A 25,100-nucleotide genomic window follows, 5' to 3' on the forward strand; every position below is an offset into this window, starting at 1 on the left:
CCCACTTGCTTGGAAGTGTTTATTATGAAAAAAAAGTTGACATAACAGCTCAAAGGGCCAAGTAGGGGACTTTTCTTTATATTACAAGGATTGAATGCACAAGGTCAAACAAGCGGCCAATGATGGCCTCCCTTCATCTCATTATCGATTGTACGTCACATATTGAAGAAGCACATGTTGAACATAATATATGCCAAGCAAAAACCCCTCAAGTACTCTCATTCTTCTCTCTTTTTTTCCTTCTCTCTTTTCTCCTCTTTATTTTTCTTTCATCATTTTTTTAGCCCTTTGATGACCCCTGAGGTGTATCCTATGGATTTGGCTAGTTTGCTAAAAAAAGTCTAATGCATAAGCTCAACTGGTTAATTAGTGACTTTTTTGAATTCATGGGATCATCGAGGAAAGAGAAATAATTGAGGATAGCTTCCAATCCCTTCTTTGATTAATCAACAAAGCACTAAGTTAGGATGATACCTTTGTTTTATGCCGGATCAAGCATTATTCACAGGGAATTTACTATGCTTCACCAACTACAATTCTAGCCCAATTTGGACAAGAATGATGGCTTTACTATGGTTTGGGAGGTCCAAAGGAAATTCGACTATAGAACCCTTGATCAACAACTGACTTTTCTCAAGTATGCTTTTGGAATTTCGAGAGGGAACAAACTCTGCCTTCTTCTATAGGTAAACGACCCTGAATGGACTAATCACTATCTTATAGGTAAGCACCTCAGGTAAGGGAAAGAGAAATAGGGAAAAAATGTTTTATTTATGAAAGTTTGCTATGAAAGTGTTAAGTCTCACATGAAGTTCATTCAATTGTTAGCAGAATTGGAGCTCTTTCAATCAGGTAATCAATTTAACATTTAAATGTTAAGATTGATGCTATATTAATGAGTTGTAAATTTTAATTTAATATTTTGTGACTTGTAAAAAAAAATAGATCCACACTAAAAGAAGGAACCATCTACAACAAAAGAGACTTAACTCATTGTATATCATGTACAATCTCAAGTTGAGACAAAGAGAAGCAAGGAAGAAAACAATAGAGGATCCACTTTGTTTAGATGAAATATAATCTGATGATGAGTGGATAACTGAAAATGATGCATTAAATGCCCAAGAACAACTTCCTACTTTTGAATCACTTCTTCATGATGTTGGGATTGATCAAAATTATATTGATGAGGTGATGGAGGAAGATAAATCATCCTCCAAGAGAAAGAGAAATGCAAATAAAAATTCAAAAGCCAAAAGGGAGTCTTTCTCCATAATCCATATTACTTTCTTATATACTATTTTGAAAAAATATATAGTATTCATATGATCCTATGGATGAAGCCAATTATGATGATGGAAGCTTTTTGATAATTTAAATAATTTGAGATTTTGGGGATTTGAAAGCTGAAATGTAAACGGTTTATGATTTCTTTTGATAGGTTTGAAAAAGATGAATCTCATGGAAAATGTTTATTTTTTAATTTTTTTTTATGAAACCATGGGAGAAGTTTATAACTTTTTTGATAGGTTTGAAAAGGTGAATCCCATGGGAAAGGTTTTTTTTCTTTTGTGAAACCATGGGAGAAGTTTATGATTCTTTTATAGGATTGAAAAGGTGAGATCCATGGGAAAGGTATTTTTTTGATGAAACCATGGAAAAGGTTTATGTTTTCTTGATAGGTTGCAAAAGGTGAATCCCATGGAGAAGATTTCTTTTATGAAACCTTGGGATATGCATATGACACTAAGGCCCTATTCGCTTTTCGGTAAGTTACTTATTCGGGTAAGTGTTTCCTAGAAAAGACTTACCCGGGTAAATGCATTTACCCAATTTCTTTTATTTCTCATGTAAATAAGGAAATGACCATTTTGTCCATAAAAATTCAAGTGTTGGCAATTTTCCCCCTAGGTTGGAAAGTTATTTACCAGGTAAGTGATACCTAGGAAAATAAACTTTCCCTAATGCCCACATAAATTTGATAAAAGAACATGGGTTTCTTGGTCAATGGAAATCAAAATCCTATTGACCAACTTTTCCCCCTCTCAAAATCCGAAAAAAGAACACCCCCTAAAAGAATGAAGATGACATGATGTTTGGACTTATTGGTTATATAAACTATAAAATTTCAGTTTTATGGAATTTAGATGTTTGTATCCTATTCTTTTTCATTTTATCTTGGTTTTCATAGATTAATTTTACCATGTATAAACTGTAATTATTATTTTTTTTAAGGCTTACGCCTCACCTTTTAGGGATATAGCACCTCAACTACGCCTTTAGTCTTTTAAAACCTTGAATAGAGGTATAGGGTCAAATGAGAGGTGCACTTTTTGTGGTGGATCCAATGAAAGCATCCTTCATGCTCTCTTAGACTCTGTAATCATGCCGGAGCTCCATGGTTTGGTGGTAGACTCAATCTCTAGTTTACCAACTTAGATTTTGCTTCATCCTTTGCAGAATGGTGGGGCTAGTGGATAGCTTAGTTAGACTCATATCCATCCTTTGTGCACTTTGCTTTGGAGTACTCAGCTATAATGCTTTGGCTAATTTGGAAGGTGAGGAATGATTTTGTTTTCAATAGTGTAATCCCTAATGTTGTCTTCACTATCTTGTCTGCTAACAGTTTGATGAGGAAAGTAGAGAAAGCTTCCCAACAAGAATTAGCAGATTGTTTGCATCATAGTTCTCCTCAAGCTCAAGCTGCAGTACAACAATCTTTTTTGGGTTCTCTTTGTAAAGCCTATATAGATGGAAGGTTCTCAAACCCGGTATCTAGTGGTTTTGGTTTTGTAGTGAGAGATGACTCTGGTTCTTTTTTGTTTGCTACTTGTGGGCCCTGTAAGGCCAAATCAATAACTAAACCGGTGGTCAAGGCCGCCTGTCCCAGCGGTTTGGACTGCCACCGTGCATTATATAAGCCGACGGTTCTCTAAACACCGCTAGCAAATGAATGGTTGGACCAGGTCCCTAGGATGGCGGTGTCTTTGTCTTCTAGACTAGCGTCCATGACCTAGGGCGACGCAATTATAGAAGGCGACCACTGAACCACCAGCTCATATCTATGCCGGCGGTTTAGTAAGCGCCAACCTAGCTCATTTTTCTTGTAGTGAAAGAATGGTGCTACTTTGCTACTAGTAAGGGCATTCAAAGTATTTTGATCTTTTGTGATTCCAAAACTATAGTTAATCTTATCAATGAAAAGTCTTTCGATTTCCCACCTGAGGCTTGGCCGATTCTGAATGACATTTATAGCTTAGCAGATCTGCATTGTAGACTTGTCTAGGTTAACAGGAACTTTATCAATGAGAAGTCTTTTGTGATGGAGGTTTTTGTTTCTCTTTTTACTAGTTCTTACGACTGAATTTGGGAAGTATACAATTTATTTGCACTATCCCCAAACTAAGCTTGTGGCTTCAAATGACTTTCTAATGAACTCGTTTATAAGTTCCGCATGGCCCAATTGACAATTTTTATATCATAAATTTCAACACTTGGTAGACAATATAACCTATTAACCTCAACACTTATTTATGCTATTATCTAAACAACTTCCGGTAAAAACAATATTCACCAAATTACAAAACGATACAGTAAAAACACCAAGCAAACTTTATGCTTGTTTGTTTTTGTTGTTCGGAAAACAGTCAAACACGAAGCAGAAGCTTATCCAAATATAACCATAATTATTATTAATTAATTAATAAAAAAGAGAATAGTAAGCACATGGAACGGCGGTATAGAGAACCCGTACTCAGACAGAACGAGATGACCGGATACCGACAGTTTCCTTCAGCCGCCACGTGGCTGTAATGTTCCTGTAGGAATAGAAGATACGCTTTTACGGGCTCGCTGGAGCCTGGAGGAGGTATCCCGAGGGCCCAGCTTGTGGGTGTTTGTGGATGAGGATTGACAACGGCTCTACTGTCTACGCCTTTTCTCTCTCCTGCAGGAAAAGCGCGAGGTGCTCTTGTCAAGTTAGCATTCCGCCACTACGGTGATGCCACTTGTCACCATCTTGTGAACTCCTTCCTCTTGACATCCCCATCTCCCTAGCCGGTTACCTTTCCTTCCATGCCAGCCTCAAATAAATCCCCCATTTTTTCTTGCAAAAATAAATTCACAACAAATTGTAGTGGCTGAGGTTGCGTCTCAGTGTTTTGTCTCTGTGAGCCAAGGGCGTCTCTGGTTTTAGCTCTCTCTGAAACGCCTGACTCCAAACTCCAAATTACTACTGCTTTGTTTCTCGTTCGCTCGCTCTCTCTCCTTCTCTTTCTCTCTCCCCCCTCTTTGCTACTGTCCTATCAGCTAGGGCCCTCCTTCCCCGACTAATTGGTTCAGATTCCGATCCATCGCTGCCGGAATATCTTTGTTTTCCAACCAGCGAACCTCCGATGAACTCACTCTGTTCATGATCAGACCTCAGGGACCAGGTCAGAGCACCGGCAGTCTAAGCATTCAATGGCTGTCTCGGAAGGTGAGTTTTGGATTTTTTAGTTCTTTTTATTTCTTTTTTTCTTTTGAGACTTCCTCACTTTTCTGATTTTGATGAGGACGTCTAACTGATGATGGCTCGTTTTACGGGTCGTTGTTGATTACTGATTCAGCTCCTTTTACGTTCTAAGGTTCCGGCGTCATCCGGTTCGTTTTGGTGAGGATTGTGATAAAGGGAATTTTCTTTTAGTGGATTTGTTAAAGTTGTTTCGGATTCAGAAAAGCGTCTCTGCTGCGGTGGATTCTGAAAAAGAAAAAAAAATGGGATTTTCTTTTTTATTTTGGTTCTTCTTTTAGTGGATCAGTATTATTATCTTGTAGTAGCTTTTGTTGTTAGTTGCGGAGACGGATCTCTATCGCGGTGTTTTGTTGCTCTTTTGCAGTAGAATTAAGTTATGAGGTTACGTTTGCGGCAGCACGACTAGTTTCGAGCATACAACATCGAGAGAGATGGAAGAACGAGGATGCATCACTTGCTTGTAGAGAAGATTTGAAGCAGCGATTAGCTGCAGACGTCCTGTAATGGACGTCTATTCTTCTGGTGAAGACTTGATCATAAAGGTGATTACTGTTAGTGAAAAATTCATATCCCCCTTTTCATAGTCCCTTTCTTTCCTCCTTTTGATAATATCAACTATGAAATTAGACCATTATCTTGCTCAGGATCCTGAATTTTGATTTTTCCCCAATAGTAGACGAGGAAGCCGTATACAATAACTAAACAACGAGAGAGATGGACAGAGGAGGAGCACAACAAGTTCCTAGAAGCATTGAGACTGTATGGGCGAGCATGGCAGCGTATAGAAGGTTCTGTTTTGTTCAGTCTTTAATTCCTTGTGTTGGTTTAGTTTAGAAAGTTAAATTCAGGTTACTTCCTTGCATACAGCTGCAGAAGAATTGTTCCTTTTGCCTTGAGGTGGCTGCCATGATCAGTTCTTTTTGTTGTTTTGAGCCATGGATTTGGATCCATTTATATTTCGTGTTAGGAATTACCCAAAACGCTCTATTGATCTGTATTTTCGCTTACTTGGAGATCTGTTCCTTCTCTTCTGTTTTTATTTTTGTGGTATGCAGAACATATTGGAACAAAGACTGCCGTGCAGATAAGAAGTCATGCACAAAAGTTCTTTTCAAAGGTCTACTTTTACCTTCTTGCTGCTATGCTTGTTATGGGAATATTATATCTACATAAGATTTCTTAGTCCATAAATCATAGCTGGTACTTTTTATCTGCAACACAACTTTTTCCACAACTATGCTGATGGTTGTCAATCTTGATACCCTAAGTTCTGTAAGGACTCTGCATTGGTGTGTGCAAGTTGTGGAATTTCAAAAAGTCACTTTACATTTTTATGGGTTTATCAAACCCGATCATATTAATCTTGGACAATTCCAGTTAAAACTTGCATTTGATAAGAAGCTTTGGCATCTCTAATTAGTTTAATATACTAATTCTTGAATTGTTTTATAACCTACTCCTCCAAAGTTCTATTAGTTGATTAGTGCTTCTTTTTGGAGGAGTCTTGCCAATGAACAATTCAAACAGGCATACTTTTGGTGTTTCACTATTTTTATTAGCTTTTATCTCAAGTATGATTAGAATTTAATCAGATGGTCATCATGTTTTAACATCTTTCATCTTTTCCTTTTTGCATTTACAATTATTTTTAATAATCAACCGAGGTATTTGTATTAAGTGCCTTAAAAAACAATGTCCCTGGGCTGTCTAGGCTAGACAGTAGAGACTATACAAAACACAGCATTGACCCGACCATACAATGAATAGAAGACAGCTAGAAAATTACACATCGATCCCAGGTCTTGGCATGCTCCATATACACCCTTGTCTTGTTACTCCTGCTCTGGCTAAGCCGTTAGCTAGAGTGTTGGCTGGTTTGGTAATCCACCTGAACGAGCAGTTCAGGCTTCTTCCAATTGCTTTAGCTTCTCTAACCATTGCTTTGAACCTCCAGGGTGGTTCCTCTAAATTTAGCTAGGATATATGATAACTTGATAGTCTCCCTCAATAATTATAGCACTCCAACTCTGTTGTTCTCAATGTTTTAAAAGGTGTGGGAGGTGTACACCTCCAAGTGAGCTGCCCCCAAAACGCCTTGATGCATATGCTAAAGGCATTGGTGCCTTTGGGGCATACACTTCATATGCTTTTTGCATGAGGAATGCTAGAGGCGTAAGTCTCATGTGCCTCATACAAAAAAGATAGATAGAAAAAAGAAAGAAGAAAAGGGAAAGGAAAAAAAAGAATGAAAGAGAAGAAAAAAGAGAAAAATCTCATATTGGGCCATGAATTCTCATGTAGGGCTGACCAAAACAACTATACTTGTTTATGTGAGACATCATCATTCAATTAGCAATCGATCATTTTTTTTTATTTTTTATTTTTCAACTTCAACCGTAAGCTACATTCCATTTGGTAGTCTCCCTTGATGATCACAACATTCCAACTTTGTGCGCAAGGTGTTGTGCCCCTAAAGTGCTTCGAGGAGCACCTCATGAGTAGCACTTTTAAAGGTGCATGCCTGGTGCTTTTTGCGCTTGGGGCTATGTGCTCGCCGAAGTGTGTGCCTTTTTGAAATTTGTGCATTTTGCTATAAGAACCCTTATTTGCTAATGTTGTTCATTTGTTCATCCTAATAAATGATATTTTTAAAGGATAATTAAAATTATAAAATCATTTTTGTAGGGATTAAGACTTTAAGACCCTAACATGGACTTGTTTGGGATTGCCTCAAGGGGCTTGGTACAAAGGCAGCTTGTAAATTTAGGAACAAAAGATGTTTAACATCACATTAGTTATTTGAAATAATGTGATTGGGAAATAAATAAAGTTTGATATGATTAAATATGTTTTATATGCTACTTTTTATTTTATTTTTGCATTTTCACTTTGAATATGTTTTTTATGTATTTTAATTTAAGTTAATAGGCTTTTTGAAACATTTAGTTTAAAATTAAATCTTGATTTTTTAATTAATACTACTTATAATATTTTCTTAATTTATTTTGAATTTTTTTTAAATTTGCACGTTGCTTCAGAAAGGTTTGTGGCCTACCTTGTGCCTTGTGCCTTAGGTGCAAAATGGCTTGTGTGTTTTTTTTGTGCCTTGTGCTTTTAAAACACTACCAAAGGCGTTTATGCCTTAAGGGCGTATATCTCATATGCCTTTTGCATGAGGTATGCTAGAGGCGTACACTTCATGTGCCTCGTGCATGCTTCATACAAAAAAGACAGAATGATAAAATAAGAAAGAAAAAATAAAAGAAAGAAAGGAAAGGAAAAGAAAAGAAAGGGAAGGGAAAGAAAAAGAAAGAAAGAAAGAGATGAATAAAAGAGAAAAGATAAGGAACTTATCAAAAAAAAAAAAAAAACAAAAAAAGAGAAAAGGAAAGGGAAGGGAAGGAAAGAAAAGGGAAAGAAAGTTTGGGTCAGGGGCGAAGCCCTCAGACCCCATTGGCTGGGGGGCTTTGCCCCCTAGATCCCCCTCAACTACTGTTATGCATTTTCATTCTTCTTAATACAAGATATCTTTCATAAGATAGAATAAAAAAATGATGAGATCCTCCTTCCTCTTCTTCTTCCTCCTCATCCCCCTCTTCTTAAGGAGGTTTATGCCTCTTACGTTCTGAACTATGCGTCATGCCTCCAGGTAGTGTAGCACCTTGTTTCATGCTCCCATGTTTTAAAACATTGGTATTTGTACTATCAACTTGCAGCCTTGAATAATAGCTAGCATTCTGCTCTCAAGGAATTGCAAAAACCTACAGCCCCTGAAAAGTTTAGTGATATGCTTCCTCTATCATCTTTTACTACCCCTCCAACTCCTGGCTCTCCTGGATTGCCTAAACAGCACAACTTAGTTTTTGAAAGTGTTGAATTACTTCACAACTTGAAAATTGTTTCATCACAAATAGTTTATGTAAGTTGATTTGTTTTGGTTTGAAAATTGTGGAAACTTATACGGAAAGCACTCATCCTATCAAAATCTTATCTGCTATGGAGTTCGCCTATCTTCTTTCTCAATAAAGAGTGAAGACATGTAAATGTGACTCAAACCTCTCTCTCTCTCTCTCTCTCTCTCTCCTGACCAGTAACAGTGAAAACTTTATTAATTGCAAAAATGTTAATGCACATAGTAGTATCAAGATGGTGAGACTTGAGTAACCATCCTTGTGGTATTGATCACTTTATGTGAGGTATTTCCTCACCCTACATATAATTTCTTACAACTGATTACCCCAAAGCATATATGCACTGTTCATCCCTTTCCTAGCCATTGCATCAGTGTTCATTTGCTGATATGTAAGTCCAAGTGAACCTTGCAATTACTTTTTCTTTTCATAACCTTGCAATTACTTAACCTGCCAACTTTCTAAGCTCCTTCAACTGATACCAATATTGCCAAGGGGCTTACCTGTTTTGTTGAAGCCATTAAACCACGTTTGAATCCCCCTCTACTACGGCATTTCTCAAATTTAGAGACATTGCCATTCTTAGACCATGCAATACTTCTAGAAGTTATGCTTTATTGAGTTTTCCACCCCAATAGGTCTTGAAAATGGTGCCATGATGCTTTCCTTTTGATCTCTAATGCCCCAACCTATACCAGATTCTCCTGGGTTACCCAAACTACAAACTACATCTATCAAAGTTTAACTCCACCAGCTGCTAGGGGAGACCAACTCAATGATATCACATCTTTTTGGAGAGGGTGGCTGCTATTACACTCATATTCCTTGGCAGATTGTCACTTGGAAAATGGAGTTCCTCAATGTTTTGATTCAATGTATGGCTGTGATTTGTATACTTTTATTCACCATTTCAATGGTTCATTTCTTTTCTTTGATAACCTGTTGTTTATTTCCTTCCATATCACCCAAAAGGCTGCTCCCCTCAAGCACTTCCATATCATCCTGGCTCTCCTAGAGGCTACCAGGAAGAAAGAGTTGTTAAAGAGGGACTCAATGTCGATTGGCTCTCTCCTATGTCCAAAAGTGTCAAAGATCCTTGGTGCTACACCATACACCTCCCAACAAAAAGTCTAATTTTGGAAGGAATAGGTTTAGCCCAGATTTCCTTAAATAAAAAGCTATGAATGAGAGGTAAAGAGGAAGCGATGATATGAAAAAAGGAAGCGCAAGAGAATACACCAGAAGAGGAGGCAGTCCAAATTCTGAATCAGGTAGAAGGATTTTGAAAGAAAAACTCTAAGGAACTAATCAAATCCAAGACAGCCAGAGAGGAGGATGTAGAAGAAAAAATAGGTCTACCTTTGAGAGAGGAGATAGAGTAAAGATCAAGTTAACTTTCTTGAGTGGTTTGTCTCCCCACTATTAATCCTCCCAAAAAGTGACCTTATTCCTAGAGTCGACAAAAAGCTGGGTATGGTTATGGAAATGAAGAAGCAATAGAATCACAGCTTTCCAAGGGGAGAAGGAAGATGCCCTTGCATTTAAACTAGCATACCAACCATTTGAGTGTCTCCATGATTACTTGCTACCACATTATGCTAAAGCTTTCCGGAGTCTATTGGAAATCTCCATAACCATTTCCTTAGAAATGTTGAATTCCTATCCCTCAACCTTTGCACATAATACTCCAGTCTAAAAGGTGATCCCTCTTGGAGTCTCCTTGCTCCTATAAAAAATCCCTCGTGATCTTCTCCACTCTTAGCTATTACACTTGGCATCCTGAACATAAGGAAGTATGCTGGTAGGTTTGCTAAAGTTGAGTTGATCAAGGTTATGCTACTGCCTAGTGAAAAATACCCCTCCCAAGTTGACAAATTCTTTGTACACGTTTCCACAATTGGATCCCAAAATCCACTGCTTCTTGGATTTCCTCCTAGAGGGAGACCAAGATATTGTATTTGCCACCCACTGCAATCCTTCCTAGTTCCTCTTTGTTCATGCTTATTCTAGCTACACAACTTTTTTCAATCTTCACCTTCAGATTTGAGACCAATCCAAAACATTTTATCAAGGATTTTACATTCTCTGCCCCTTCCACCCCGACATCCTCACTGGACAACACTATATCATGAGCAAATTGCAGATGTGTTAACATAGTTTCCTCTTTTCTCACCTTCCAGCCTTAAAATAGTCTTGCCCCTATGGCTTTAATAGCGAGTCTCCCTAACACATCAGTAATAATGACAAAAAGAAATGGGGATAGTGGGTCCCTTGTCTTAATCCCTGTTTCTTGGTGTTGTCTTTGTATGTCCAAATTACTGCATCCAGGTCCAAAAACCTCCTTATTCAAACTCTTTAGCCTTGACTTCAATAGTTATAAACTTGTAATTTTTTTATAAATCTATACTTCTTCCATCTTCCACTCACATTTTCAGCCCACCAAGATCTTATATTGCAGAAGATGAGTGTGTCATCCACATTTTCTCAAACTCAAAAGGGGAGGGGCCTCTAGAGAATATCTCTTGGGTTAATAGAATTGGATGGTGATCTCATATTGTTATTGGCAATGCTTTGCAGATTAAGCTTCCCCAAAGGGATTCCTAGTCCACTGAAAAAAGGAGCTTGCCTAACTTTGAGAAAATAAGGTTGGCTTGAAAACTGGACCAAGTAAAAGATATTCAGAGCAAAGGTGGTTCTTTCAGTTTACAAGAACCTATGAACGAATTAAACTTTCTCATACTGGTATTTAGCCTTTGGTTGGGCTCTGTTGTTTCATGCATATATCTCAACACATTGATATCACCTCCCAAGCACCAAGGTCCTTGTCATAATCCTCTCACTGCCTACAACTCCCCCTTTCTTTGTACTTTGTGGGTCCACAAATATTCGTTACCACCCATTCAAATCCTTCTTCCTTATTCCCTAGTTTCATTGACATCGAGAATTTATCCACAAATTCCTCCAAACATTCATAAAGGTCCATGTTTACATAGCTATAATACCTCTAGAAGCCCCCCAAGAAGGGGCATAGGACCATTCTTGTCTTTCTTCGACCTCCTAGGCCTCTTAGATTCCAACATACAATCTTCATCTTTACATTCTTTCTTCCCTTTCCCTTTCTTTTTCTTTCCTCGTAATCTTTTACCTCTCCCTGTTTTCCTTTTTCTATTACTTGTGACTCAATCATAATCAATACTCTCTCTCTCTCACTCACTCACTCACTCACTCTAAGAAAGACAAATATCAATAGAAATTCTTTTGTAAATTAACTCAAATAATTAATATCATTGTTCTTATTGGTGATAAAGAGTATATAATAATTATGATTTAACTTTGGAAATTATATAAAATTTTCCTTACATTTATAAATGGTTATAAGGCTAGAAATTTTGTAGGGAGCAGGGCAGCCAAGAAATATGTCCAAAAAAATTATTGTAGTAGAAATGTGGAGATGGGTGCAAAAACTAGAAGAGATAGGATGAGAAATGATCATATTTGTAAGAACCTAGGAATTGCCCCGATAAGTGATAGAATGAAGAATAGTAGTTTAAGATGGCTTTGTCGCATGCAGAGCTTGGGGTAGGCTAAAAAAAGCACATGGGTTGAAATAGTGAGAAATTATTCTAGGACCCATAAGTTAACAATGGATATAGCAATTAACAAAGTGGAATGGTGGAAGTGTTGGACAGAACTCATGTAGTCAACCCAATATGGTTGTAACATGGCTCAATTAAATTGAGTTGAGTTAATTTTGTAAGTTAACTCAAATAATTGATATAATATGTTCTTATATGATAACAAAGTTTTTTTATATAAAAACAATAGTTCTTTGTTTCTGTTCACTTAACTGTTTAGATATATGAAGTTTTATTCATGAATTATTATGGCTTTGATTGCATCTAAACATGTAAGGGAAGTATAGTAATTTCAAGTTTAAGTGCCTAGAAGAGCTTGGGGCAGGCTAAAAAGGACATGCCTAGAAGTTCTTTGTTTTTGTTTCGAAAGGCCGTTTCAATATATGGAATTATTCATGAATTACTGGGTTCTAGTTGTATCTAAACATGTAAGAGACCTATTATTCTCTTATTACTAAATAAAATATCATACTCTTCTTCTTTGTCATTTCTAATAGGAGGACTAGAAAGGAGATGAGTAGTCAGACAAGAGAGAAGAAAGTGTGGAGAATCCAATGATCGGGTGTGGTGGCACCGGCAAGAGTGTTAAATAAAAATGTCAAATTACAATAATACCCTTACACCTAGAAATACATATAAACTGTTTCCTATGACACTCCCCCTCAAGTTGGGTCATATATGTCATACATACCTAACTTGTTACAAAACTCATAGTGGCACAAGGTAATAACATTCTTAGTAAACACACTTGCAATTTGCTCATTAGAATTAATAAAGGTATGCAAAATTCCCTTGTTTTCTACTCTTTCATAGATGAAATGTTTGTCAACTTCTATATGCTTGGTTCTTTCATGAAGAACTAAATTGTGTGCAATGCTAATGGCTTCCTTGTCGCAATACAAGAAATAAAACTTGGTGTTTAAAATCCCAATTCAGCAAGGAGATTTCTTAGCCATAGGACCTTTGCAAATCCTTGAGCCATGGCCCTATATTCAGCTTCTGCACTTAATCTTGCTACCACCTTTTGTTTATTCTCCATTGTAACTAGATTTCCTCCTACAAATATGCAATATCCAGTGGTGGACCTTTTGTCATCCATAGGTCCTGCCTAATTTGCATTACCATACCCTTCCACCTTAATATGTCCCTACTTAGAGAAGAGACTCCCTTTTCCTGGGTTAGGGTGCAACTTGGGTGGGTTTAGGTTGGGAAATTCTCAAAATTTCAATGGAGCCCATCCCGAAAGCCTGGGCCCAATGCAGTGTAAATACTTCAATTTGGGTAGCAATTTACACCCCTAGCATGTTGTCTCTTTAAGTAACTAAGGCTCAGTTTGGAAAGAGTACAAATACAAATATGTATAGTACAAAAACGTACAAAATACAAGGTTTTTCACTCTACATATTTGTATTTTTACCACTTCCAAACTGAGCCTAAGGAACTGTTCAGCAATAGCAATGTGAGAGGTCTTGTTAGGTGAGTGCATGTACTAGCTTGGGACACTCATTGCAAATGTCTGAGGGTTAGGTAATGCCTCTCCACTATTATCACCAAGTTTATGATTAACATCCATAGAGGTATTAGTCGATTTACAGCCTAGTTTTTAAGTATATACTATGAGAGATGAATTTATCAGAAAAAAAAAATATATAGTTTGAAAGATGAAAATACTCTTCTCTGACCTGGCCACATCAATGCCAAGGAAGTAGTTTATAGGACCAAGATCTTTAACTTCAAATTGAGATGCAAGGAAATCTTTCAGCTTTTTAATCTCTTCCAATTTTCAGTGGTGACCATGTCATCCACATACACAATCAAGATAGCAACAAGGTCGCCCTTTCTCTTTATAAATATCGTGAGATCTACTTGTCACTACTTAAAACCAACTTACTGAACCACTTTGTTGAATCTCCCAAACCACACCGTAGGAGATTGAACCACTTTGGTGGTTAGATCATATATATTTCCTCCATGTCACCATTCAAGAATGTATTCTTCACATCCAATTGGTGTAGTGGCCAAGAAAAATTTGCAACCAGGACAAGAGAACTCTTATAGTGTTTATCTTAACAACAGGGGCAAAAGTCTTTGTATAATCAATCCATACATCTAAGAAAATCCCTTCATAGACTATACCTGCTTGCAACCTATAGGCTTCTTTCCCTTTGGAAGAACAACAAGATCTTATGTGATTCTTATGAAGGGCATAGGCTTCTTGCATTGCATTCTTCCACTTAGGTAGTTCTAAAGCCTTTGCAACATTTTTGGGAATAGATACACTGCAATAAAAGTGGTTTTTGCCCCATTCTTTTTTGGGATCAAGGCAATAAAAGTGGAATTTACTCCAGGGGGGGGGGGATCTCCCCTTTGTGGAAAAAATCATTAAAGACTTCCAAGAGGTCTGTTTTCAAAAAATCCCAACATTTCCGGTAGAAAGCCATTGAAAAACCATTTGGTCCCGGGGTTTTTGATCTCTCCATTGAGAAAATTGCTTCCTCAATCTTTTCCAATGAAAATCTCCTTTCCAAAAATTGTACTTGGTCCACTGTCACTCTATCCCAGTCCAAATCCGGTAGCCTTGTACTTCCCCCAATTGGGCCTGCAAAAGGGCTTTAAAATGATTTACAAAGATCCTTGTTATCTCCTGACCCTCCACATGCACACTGTGAATGGTATTTTTCTTTCTTCTCCCATTTTCCATTTGCCTAGAGTGAAAAAACTGTGTGTTCCCATCCCCATCCAACAACCATTTGCACCTATATTTTTGCCTATAGCAAATCTCTTCTTTCCTTAATAACTCTTCTAGCGATTGCTTTAGTTTCCACCTTTCTGCCCTTCCATCTTCAGCTAGAGTTTGTTGAGCCTCTTTTTTTGTCCAACTCTTCAATTCTCAAAGTTATCTTCTCCTTGGTTTCCTCTACTCTTCCAAAAAATTCTTTGTTCCAAGCTTTAATTCTCTCCTTTAGTCTCTTAAAGTTTCTGCTGAAACACACTAATTTATCACTTCCTAAGGATCTGACTTCTCCCCACCAAAACTTCAATCTTTCCTTGAAAGAATAGTCTTCAGACCACATATTTTCAAATTTAAATGGTATGGACCTCCTCCAAAATGCTCCTTTTCAAGGCTAATGGAACAATGATCCCAAGTCACTCTAGGCAAGGCTTTGGAGATTAGGGTACCCCACATTTCCTCCCAGTCAATAGAGAAAAGAAATCTATCCAACTTGGTACAAGTAGGGGGGGACTGGAAGTTTGACCACATAAAGTCTGCTTGCAATAAGGGAAGCTCTTTTAGCTCAAGGGTGTCCACTAAAGCATTAAATTTTTTCATACTAGTAGTGATCACTTGGTTAGGATTATTTGTTTCCCTCGAGAATCTGATAACATTAAAATCTCCCCATATGCACCTAGGGCCTTCCCGTAAACCCCTGATAGCAAATAACTCTTCCCAGAATAGAGGCTAAAAAGCTGTACTTCTCTTTTCTTCTTTCCAAATTTTAATAAAATCTTTTTTCTACCGGTAAAAAAAAAACAAAGGCATAGTAGGAAGGAGACAAAGTAGCAGTGGAAGTGAAATGAGAAATAGGATGTTTGGTACAAGACGTCACACCCTTACAGATTGCAATAGGTAAATTAAGATCATTAGGGATGGGTTCAGGAATACCTAGTTGAGGAAAGGGCTGATGTGCAGATCTGCCTCATGACATTTTGCTGGCATTCAAAGCACCACCTCCAATTCCTTGCTTGAATTTGATGATTGATTCTTGTGGTGACAGGAATGAATGTAGACTTGCTTCAAAGGTTGAGGAGGTTGAGACATCTATGACAAAGGTGAAGTCTGTGAAGAATGAGTGATAGGAATGGAAAGAGAGAGACTCACCTCACTATTACCTTGAGGTGAGGTAGGGAAGAGGGATGAGACTCAAAGAACATTACATCTATACAAATACACACCGTTTTAGACACAGGGTCATAACATTTGTATCCCTTTTGTGTAGATAGGTAACCAAGGAAAATACAGGGTATAGACCGAGGATCTGATTTACCTGAGGAAGGAGACGAGTTTTGAACATAATATTGATAATGAAAATCACAAAGAGGGACAATGGAAGGCCTATGTACAAAGGAAAAGAAGAGGAAGAGTGGGTGTGGGTTATCACCGGGTTTGGAAAAGCAATGCAAAAGCTTGATATAGTTCATGTTTAGTGGAAGTCGTGAGTGATCCTAGTAAGAACGTTTCCTAACTTGCATCAGCTGTAGACAACTGATAGTAGGTGCAATGGTGGGTTCCAACATGGCACGGAAAAAGCTTTTGACAAGCATATTTGTTTGGAGATGAGCACATCCTTTCCTTGTTTCATCAATGGTAGGTTCTTGGGTGGTGAAGAGGAAGGAAATCATTGGTGATGCAAGTGAGTGTGGTTAGGTAGGTTTAACCTCAACTTGTAGTGATTCTCTCCAAACTGTTCTCAAAATGGTGACCATCCCATAGAGGGTCATAAAGGTGTTGTGTATGAGGTTAGAATTGTTGATAGGGAGGGGAGTTTGCTTTCTATCTGGTTGAAGTTCTAGAGAAAGAGGAGTTGGTAGGAGGTGAAGTTGAAAGCTAGCAATTTGAAGTTGACAGGAAGGAGTTAGTCTCTTGCCCTGTGGTGAACCTCATTCTAGTAAGGAAGGAAGATGAGGCTAGGGCAACTGGAAAGTCAAAGATGGCAACCTCAGAAGATGAAGTTGTTTTGATAGAGCTAGCAATTGTAAGTGGTGAGAAGATTTGTGAAAATTACAAGGGGGGTGGGAATGAGGTTTCGCCTATTAAAGGAGAATTTGTTGATGTGATAGTTGGGAGATTGGGTGGTGATTCGGGAAGGAAGAGGTTGGAGGTTGGTAAGGGTTAAGTGTTTAAGGAGGACAGAACCAATTGCAAAGTTCTGCTGAATCCAAAAAGGTTAAAGGGACCAAATAATGCTCGGTTGGTCCATCTTAGGAAGGTCTTCTCCAGTTTGAAATATTTGTGGATCAGGTCCTTGTAATAAACTTAAGAGATTGTACTGGAGGAAGAAAGTGAAATCCAAAGACAAGAATAAAAGGGGGATAAAAAGGATTACCAACTAATCAGAATCAAGTGATCTTGGAGGTGGGGGGTTTTGACACTTTCAATTCTATCTAAGGAGTCAGATAGGGTCTTGTTTTTGCGGGTAAGGAGGATTTTGCAAGGAAGGACTTTTATGGAATAAGTTGGATCATGAAGGTGGAATGGATAGGAAGTAAGGGTGCTTTGTTGCTTGGGGTGTGGATAGGTTTTATGCTATTTGTTAAGTTGGAGATGATGTGGCTTGGCAATTCTTGATGGGGGGAGGGGGATTTGAGTTGGTATTTGTTGTTTTGTTTCCTATTGTTGCTTTTAGGTGATGTCTAATCAGCTGGAGTTGTAAGGTTGCTGATTTTTTTCTTGAGTTTAATGAATTTTCCTTTTTTTTTTATTTATCTTCAAAAAACTAGGGACAAAAACAACAGAGAGGTAGGGAAGAGAAATTGATGTGGGGCCTTAAATTACAATATGCGAGATGGCATGTTGTTTATTAGGTAGGCATCAGTAAGAACATCATCAGCCCATAAACACTTTGAAACATTCATCTAGAATGAAAGATTGCAGGCAACCTCCAGAGATGTTTATTCTTCCACTCAACAACACCATTTTGTTGTGGTGTGTGAGGGCAAGAACTTTGATGTAGTACACCATTACTTCCCAAGTACTCAATAACTTCTTTTCTGAAATACTCCTTTGCATTATATGAATGTAATATTTGAGTGTCGACATGAAACTGTGTAAATATCATGTGATGAAAGTTCTTTATAGCTTGTGGAACTTTATCCCTGAACATACTTTTCTTGATCTCTTTTATATTTCTGATTTCAAGGGGGAAATTGTTTCTAGATTGGGAACTTTTGGTCCAACTGGCTTAAATTGTAACCTGGGTTATAGACGAGGATTAAGGGAAAATGAACGTTCTTCCTTGATCCAGCTACTGGATTTGCTAGGTCAAGTTTTGCTGGACCCGTCCCTTGTGGACTCTAAAATTTGGTTAGGCTCACTAGACAGTCTTTCCTCTCGCTCCTCTTTTTTCAAACTCCTCGTCTCACTTAACCCCTAATTAGTGGACTTCCCTGTGAAAGAAATATGGAGTAAGCTTGTCCCACCTGAAGTTCAAGCTCTCTATTGGGAAATGTTCCTTGGCAAGGTAAAACTAGTGATATGCTGCAGAGAAGAGGGCCTTTTGCTTGAATTTCTCCTCACATGTGCTCCTTATGCAAGGAAAGTAGTGAGACCTTATCTTATTTACTGTTCTTCTGTGCTTTTGTGCTTCGAGTTTGGGAGTTTTTCTGTTCTCTTTTTAGTTGCAGATGGACCCCCCTCAAGATGTAGTGGGCATTTTCAATCCTGACTACTTGAGGCAACCTAAAAAAAGAGGGAAAGTTCTTTGGAGAACTACAAAGGAAGAAATCTGTTGGGTGGTTTGGGAGGAAAGAAATAATAGGATTTTACTGGAAAAAAGAAGGGCACTAGAGGAGGTGATAAGACACCATAAAGTTTTCCCTCTATACTCTAGAGGAAGGACTGTTGAGTTTGAGATTCTCCCATACAAAGAATTCTATTTTGGGCATCTGATATGGGGTGTTTTTAGTTGTGAAAACAACAATTTCCTAAGGCAAGAATTAAATTACTTGGTTGAACCCCAAGGATATTTCTGCCAGTAATCACTTGCAATTTGTGGGAGGTTTCAACCGTATGAACCCACTCTTCTAATGATAATGTATGAAGAGGTAATTTTATAAAATTAATAGGGATTTCCAGATTCCCAAGGGGGTTCAGGAAAGGGATCATATTTACCTTATGGATCGTGACTTTCTCCACATACAAAAGTGATGATTATTCCTTTGGTGTAGTTTCTATCCTATGAAGGCATGGTTCTTTGAAGATGTGCATGCTATGATACCTGGATACTCCGTACATGCCTAGCATATCAGTATTGGACACAATATGTATCCAATTCAACACTGGTTACTGCATGGGAACTTCTGGATATACTTTATAGCATTAACACTTTAAAAATTCATAAATGGTATGCTTGAAGTGTTGAGAAATGAGATCATTGAGAGAACAAACTAGGAAATATATTTCATTTATTTATATTAGTTTTGATCTGTTGGATCAGTTTTTATTTCTTATTGGGCTGTTAGTAGGCCTTGGGCCTTGAATTCATCTATTATTTTTATTTCTGTCGAATTGGCTTATTATGGGCAGAATTGAAGTGCTCTTTCTCCTCATTCTCTTCTCTTCTCTCTCTTTCCTCTCTACTTTGCTGCAAATGTTTCTTGATTTCAGCAGCTTATTTTTTATTTTTTCTTTGATTTATCTACTCTAAATGTCAAGTTGGTAGCAAAGTAGGGTTTTTCTCTCTTTTCTTTATTGTCGTAAACCATGTATTCCTAGGATTAGCAGAGTATATAGGTGTTTGAAGGTGCTGATCACATCTATTGATGTTGCCTTATTTTACAGTAAAGTAGGGTTTTTTTCATTCTGATGGAGAAAGGTTCAAGTCTTGTTTGCTGCCTAGAAGTGTTTCCTAGTGCTTCTGCCCAAAAATCAAGAGAAACCCAAAGGTTCTCTACAAGAGGTGAGTAAAAATTGTTGGGACACATTGGGACTGGTGCTCAGGGTTTGTTTAACTCATCAATGCAGAAGTTTCTGGAGTGACTGGTGTGAATGCCTATCTTTTCTCCCTTGCCCCATTAGCACCCATGTTAGAGCAGATTGAACTTGAAGGGTGCTCTAATTCCAAGATGAGCCGTAATCAAATGATTACTATGTGTTTTCCGTGAGAAATCAAACAGAAAAGATAGGAAGAGAAAATGGGTTGAGAATCTAACTTGATTCTCATGCCCTAAAAGATGGAAAGTTACTTAACTGCCCATCATTAAGCACCCTATTTACTCTGATTAGCTACAATGAATAAACTGTCCTTTAGGGTGACTTGAATACTTAAATAGATCCAACAATAAATAACGGATATCCTGGATTTGCTACATTCTACTGAGCAGAATAAGGAGGGGGGGAGGGGAGAGGTTCTACAAATCCTATAAGAACAAGAAACTCTCTACCCTGTCAAATTCTGACATACTTGGTTTGATAAACTTAAATCTCTCTTGAAACAAAGGGGGCTGGTTTGACCAAGCAGTAATGCTGTTTGGTCAAACCAGCCCCTTTTTTTTTTGCAGTCCTAATACAAGCATGCAATTTTACAAACTAGTGCTTAGTTTTCTTAGATGTTTCTAATGCATGAGTTATGTTTAAGTCAAATTAGCACTTAACTGTCTCTCAATGATATTGAAGGTAATATAAAAATATTATATTAAGTGATAATTAAATAGTTTTTAGGTTATGGTAATCTAAAACAGCCCATTCTGTATACAGTTTAACATGCGTAAAACTGGTTAAACAGTATTAGATAAATATCCTATTTTTTGTGTCTGCAAAAGAAAGGATAAAAAAACCTTGCTTTTTAACAGTGTGGAGAATGGAAGCACAACTCTCCTAGAATCCTAGATTTTAAAAATTTTAGATTTTCTTGAGTGGTAACAAACATGAATTTCATTTATTGTGATAAAAGATTGATATACAAAATTTGATGTTGTCTAAAAAATTTAGGTTTTCTTTAACAATGTTTAAAAATGTGGAGGCAAGATGCTAGGATCAAGGACCTTGAGATGTGCGAGGTATAACCATCAATTCGTGAGCCTTAATGCATGGGTTTCCATTTTTTTAATAAAATTATCAAACTAGTATGAGGAAAAGTATATAAATATCCAAAGAAAGGAGTATGGTTATGTCTAAGAAAAATGTACAAATTAATAAATGATCATACAAATAAATGAGTTGAGAATATTAAGAGCTTTAGAGAAAGGCATATCATAACCATTAAGAAGCTCTAAATGTTAAATAGCATTGCAAAATCACTTTAAATATGTTAAAGAAGAGGTACAAGCTCATTATGTGCATACACATATATAAACACAAAAAATAAAGGCACCCATAGGTGTCATGAATGTGCTTTATACTTTTAGGCATGAGCTTTAAGGTTGATCTTTGAGGCCCTTTTTCTCAAGCCTTTATTGTTTTTTAAAATACTATTCATTACAAAGCAGATTGTTCAGCCTTTTATGTAAGACATACTAAAAACCCTAGAAGACTTCATTGCCCTGTATATTTTTACATCCTAAACTTGCCTACAAAATTTTATTAAGATTTCCAACTCTACAGTCTACATCTATTTTTCCTCAATAAAAACTTTTCATAGTTCTAGGACAGACTTGTAGTTCAGCCCCAAGGCCCTTCTTAACCTAATCTATCTTATCCATTCACTCCAGTTATATCCATTCACTCCAATTACATGCATATCATCAAGGATCATTTGGTTACTTTCTTCCATGGGTGGCTACCGCTATTTTCTTTTGTTCGTGGATGGCTACACTCGATATTCTTGGATGTATTTGATGAGATCACACGATGAGGTACCTACTTTGGTACGACAGTTCCATCAAATGGTTCTCACACAGTTTGGAGTGAGGATTAGGATTTTTAGATGAGATAATGCTAGAGAGTACTTTGAAAAGGATCTAGCCACATTTTTTAGAGCATGGAGTGATTCATCAGAGCAATTGTGTTTATACATCACATTAGAATAGGGTAGCAAAGAGGAAAAATAAACACATTGTGGAGGTGGCAAAAAATCTTATGGTGTGTGCTTAATTTCTAGTTCGATTTTGGGGTAATGTAGTTACCATAGCTGTTTACTTGATCAACCATGTACCTTCACACATTCTTGGGTTTATGGTGCCATATAGTCTTTTGTTTCCAAAGGAGGAGATATTTCACATACCTTTGAGAGTTTTTGGGTGTGTTTGTTTTGTTCACATTCTTGGTCATCATCATAGAAAGTTGGACCCTAAGGCCAAGAAATGTGTCTTCCTTGGATATGCTCAAAAGCAGAAAGGATACTGTTGTTATGACCTAATGTCAGGGAGCAGGTTTGTCACTATAGATGTTACCTTCTTTAAGTCTACATATTTTTCTCTGGTGATTCTCTTTAGTGGGAGTGTTTTGAGGAAGAGAGTTTACAGTCTATTCCTCTTCCTATTCCTTTTGTTCCACAAGCTCCACCACCAATTCCACCATCAAATATGTACAGCGTAAATACATACAAAATATAAGGTTTTGCACTCTACATATTTGCATTTGTACTCCTTCCAAACTCAGCCTTAGTGTCACTACCTGACCCATTACGACTTGGCACTCAGTTTTTTCAACACCAATGCAAGAGGGATGATTCCACATGCTCCAACAAGGGAACCCACACCACTCTCCATCAGATCATCTGAGCTTCTAGGTTCAACTAATACAGTTCTAGGCATAGTTTTCAAGGCACCAAGGTGAGGCTAGGCGACAGGGGGGCGCCTTGTCACCTAGGCGATGGATTTTTTCTGTAGAAAACATAGATCCTAGGGTAGTTCCCTAGGTACCATAACCATATTTCCTTAATAATTATTCATAATTTTCATAAGAAAAGTATAGAGTTCATGTTAAAATATAGAAAATCAACATATTCATAAGAAGAAAAAGAAGGAAAAGAAAATTCAAAAAAAATATAGGGGCTGATCCCTTATTTGTAGTAGTAGTAGTAGTAGAAAATGTGTTGATTAGACAAAATTTTAAGTTCTTCCTTACTTATTGGTTCAAGTTTTAAAGTCTTTGGAGGTTCAATGTTAACAATGTTTATATTGATTAAACCCTAACAAATAAGAAAAATAATAAAAAGAAATTAGTATATAAACACATAAAATGAATATTTTAGTTTAATAGTGTCTATTTTATAATTATAATGCCAAAAAATAAAGAATAAAAAAGTATTTTGTAATACATAGTATAAAACTGCTTGGCGATTAGGCGAGGCGAGCCTCAAAGGGTGCCTTGTCGCCTAGGCGTCGCCTTGACAACTATGGTTCTAGGTATTCCCTTGAGCCTATTATTGTTTCTAATCCTATTGATGATATTCTTGTACCTAACACTGATGTTGCGGTTGATCTTGATCTTCTCATTGCCCTCCGCAAGGGAAAGAGAAAGTGTACAGCCCATTGCATTCCACACCATCTTTCTTACAGTGGCTTATCTCCCTCCTACCATGCCTTCATTTCTTCCCTAGATTCTATGCCTATACTTAGGAATGTCAATGGGGCTCTCCCTAAACTTGAGCGGAGAACAACTATGTAAGAAGCAATGGAAGCTTTGATTAAGAATTAGACATGGGAAATAGTTGATCTTCCTGCAGAGGAGACATTTGGATGGAGATGGGTGTCTACTGTGAAATATAGGGTAGATGGCAGTATAGAGAGGTATAAGGCAAGGTTGGTTGCAAAAGGGTATACACAAACCTATGGAATAGATTATCTGGAGGCCTTTGCACCAGTGGCTAAGATGAGTTCAGTTCGGATTCTTTTATCTCTAGCATCTACTAACTCATGGCCACTCTTCTAGCTTGATATAAAAAATGCTTTCCTTAACTATGATTTGCAAGTGGAGGTGTATATGGACCTTCTAGCTAGTTTTTATAAGGAGGTTGGTAAAGTAAAGGTTTGTAGGCTGAAGAAATCTTTATAAGGTTTAAAGCAATTACCTAGAGCATGGTTTGACAGATTTAGGGGGGCATTGATCCATTTTAGATACACACAGATCTAGTCGGATCACAGTCTCTTTGTGAAGAGGAGAAGATCATTTGTGTCAATTTTGGTTGTGTATGTGGATGATATGTTACAGGGAATGGTCTGAGTGAAATTGATGCACTAAAGAAGTCATTACAACAAGAATTTGAAATTAAAGACATAGGTGAACTGAAGTATTTTTTGGGAATTGAGGTTGCAAGGTCCAAGCATGGGATATTCATCTCTCAAAGTATGTGCTAAACTTACTATAGGAAATAGGGAAGCTAGGATTTAAACCAATTGATACTCATATTGACCAAAGCCATAGATTTAAATGGTGAGTTGGTTAAGGATGTAGGGAGATATCAGAGAATGGTAGCCCAACTACTACATTTGTGCATAATACATCCATACATTTCTTATGTTGTCAGTGTTGTGAGCCAATATATGCATGCTCCTTGGGTTCAGCATTGGGAGGCTATTGATAGGATAACCTAAAGAAAGATCCTAGTAGAGGAATTTTATTTGCTAATCATGGGAACTTGAAACTGGAGGCTTACACAAATGCGGATTGGGCAAGGTGCCTAGATGATAAGAGATCTACATCAAGGGCATGCACCTTTATGGGAGGAAATATGGTTTCATGAAAAAGTAAAAAATAATCAATGGTGGCAAGATCAAGTAAAGAAGCCGAGTATAGATCTATGGAAGGTGGTGTCTCAGAACTGCTTTTGGATTAGGTCCTTGTTGAGTGAGATTGGGATTGACGCAAAGGAGCCTATAATGTTATACTATGACAATCAAGCAGCAATCAACATTGCCCACAACCCAATTCAGCATGATAGGACAGCATATTGATGTCTCTTCTGACTTACAGTTGGTTGACGTCTTTACCAAGGGGGTTGCAAAGAGCAAGCTTAAACATGACCTACGTAAGTGGGGACCACAACCCATTATTTGGAAGTTGTTAGAATAGCAATTTTTATGTTTCTTTTAAGTTATTTGCATAAGCCGCCCCTTTAATGGCATATCTATCATTGTACATACTTTTTATTTAAAGTATAAATATTAATGGAAGAGGGAGGCCAGATCAGATTGCCTTCTCTTCCATTCTCCATTCTCTCTCCTCTTCTCTCACAAAAATCTACTTATCTTTCACTTCTTTCTACAGTTTTTTATTTTTCAGCCGATTTCTACTCCATTGGTAGTAAATAGATGTTCTTAGTCAAGCTGAAGTTAGATGGAAGTATTGAGAGACACAAATCTTGCCTAGTTACTCAAAGACAC

The 25,100-nt window shown here is 37.4% G+C and overlaps 1 protein-coding gene across 16 annotated transcripts in view; it reads left to right on the forward strand.

The window, feature by feature from the left end:
- Window positions 1–4,964: 4,964 nt before the first annotated feature.
- LHY (Homeodomain-like superfamily protein) overlaps window positions 4,965–25,100 on the forward strand; it is a 58,200-nt gene continuing 38,064 nt past the window's right edge. For 4 of the 16 annotated variants that reach the window (XM_088896197.1, XM_088896196.1, XM_088896199.1 and 1 more), the window contains exons 1-2: window positions 5,246–5,301; window positions 5,569–5,630. Coding sequence is in view for 5 of the 16 variants with exons in the window: in XM_010242752.3 (XP_010241054.1) it covers window positions 5,017–5,055; window positions 5,190–5,301; window positions 5,569–5,630 (213 nt within the window). In the remaining 11 variants the exon portion in view is untranslated. Of the gene's footprint in view, window positions 5,056–5,157; window positions 5,302–5,568; window positions 5,631–19,617; window positions 19,736–25,100 lie in introns of those variants that run through there. The other 12 variants (XM_088896189.1, XM_088896191.1, XM_088896188.1 and 9 more) reach the window with 8 other exon arrangements.

This window comes from Nelumbo nucifera, chromosome 1 (genome assembly GCF_055504915.1).
Source record: "Nelumbo nucifera cultivar China Antique chromosome 1, China Antique-T2T, whole genome shotgun sequence".
NCBI lineage: Eukaryota > Viridiplantae > Streptophyta > Magnoliopsida > Proteales > Nelumbonaceae > Nelumbo > Nelumbo nucifera.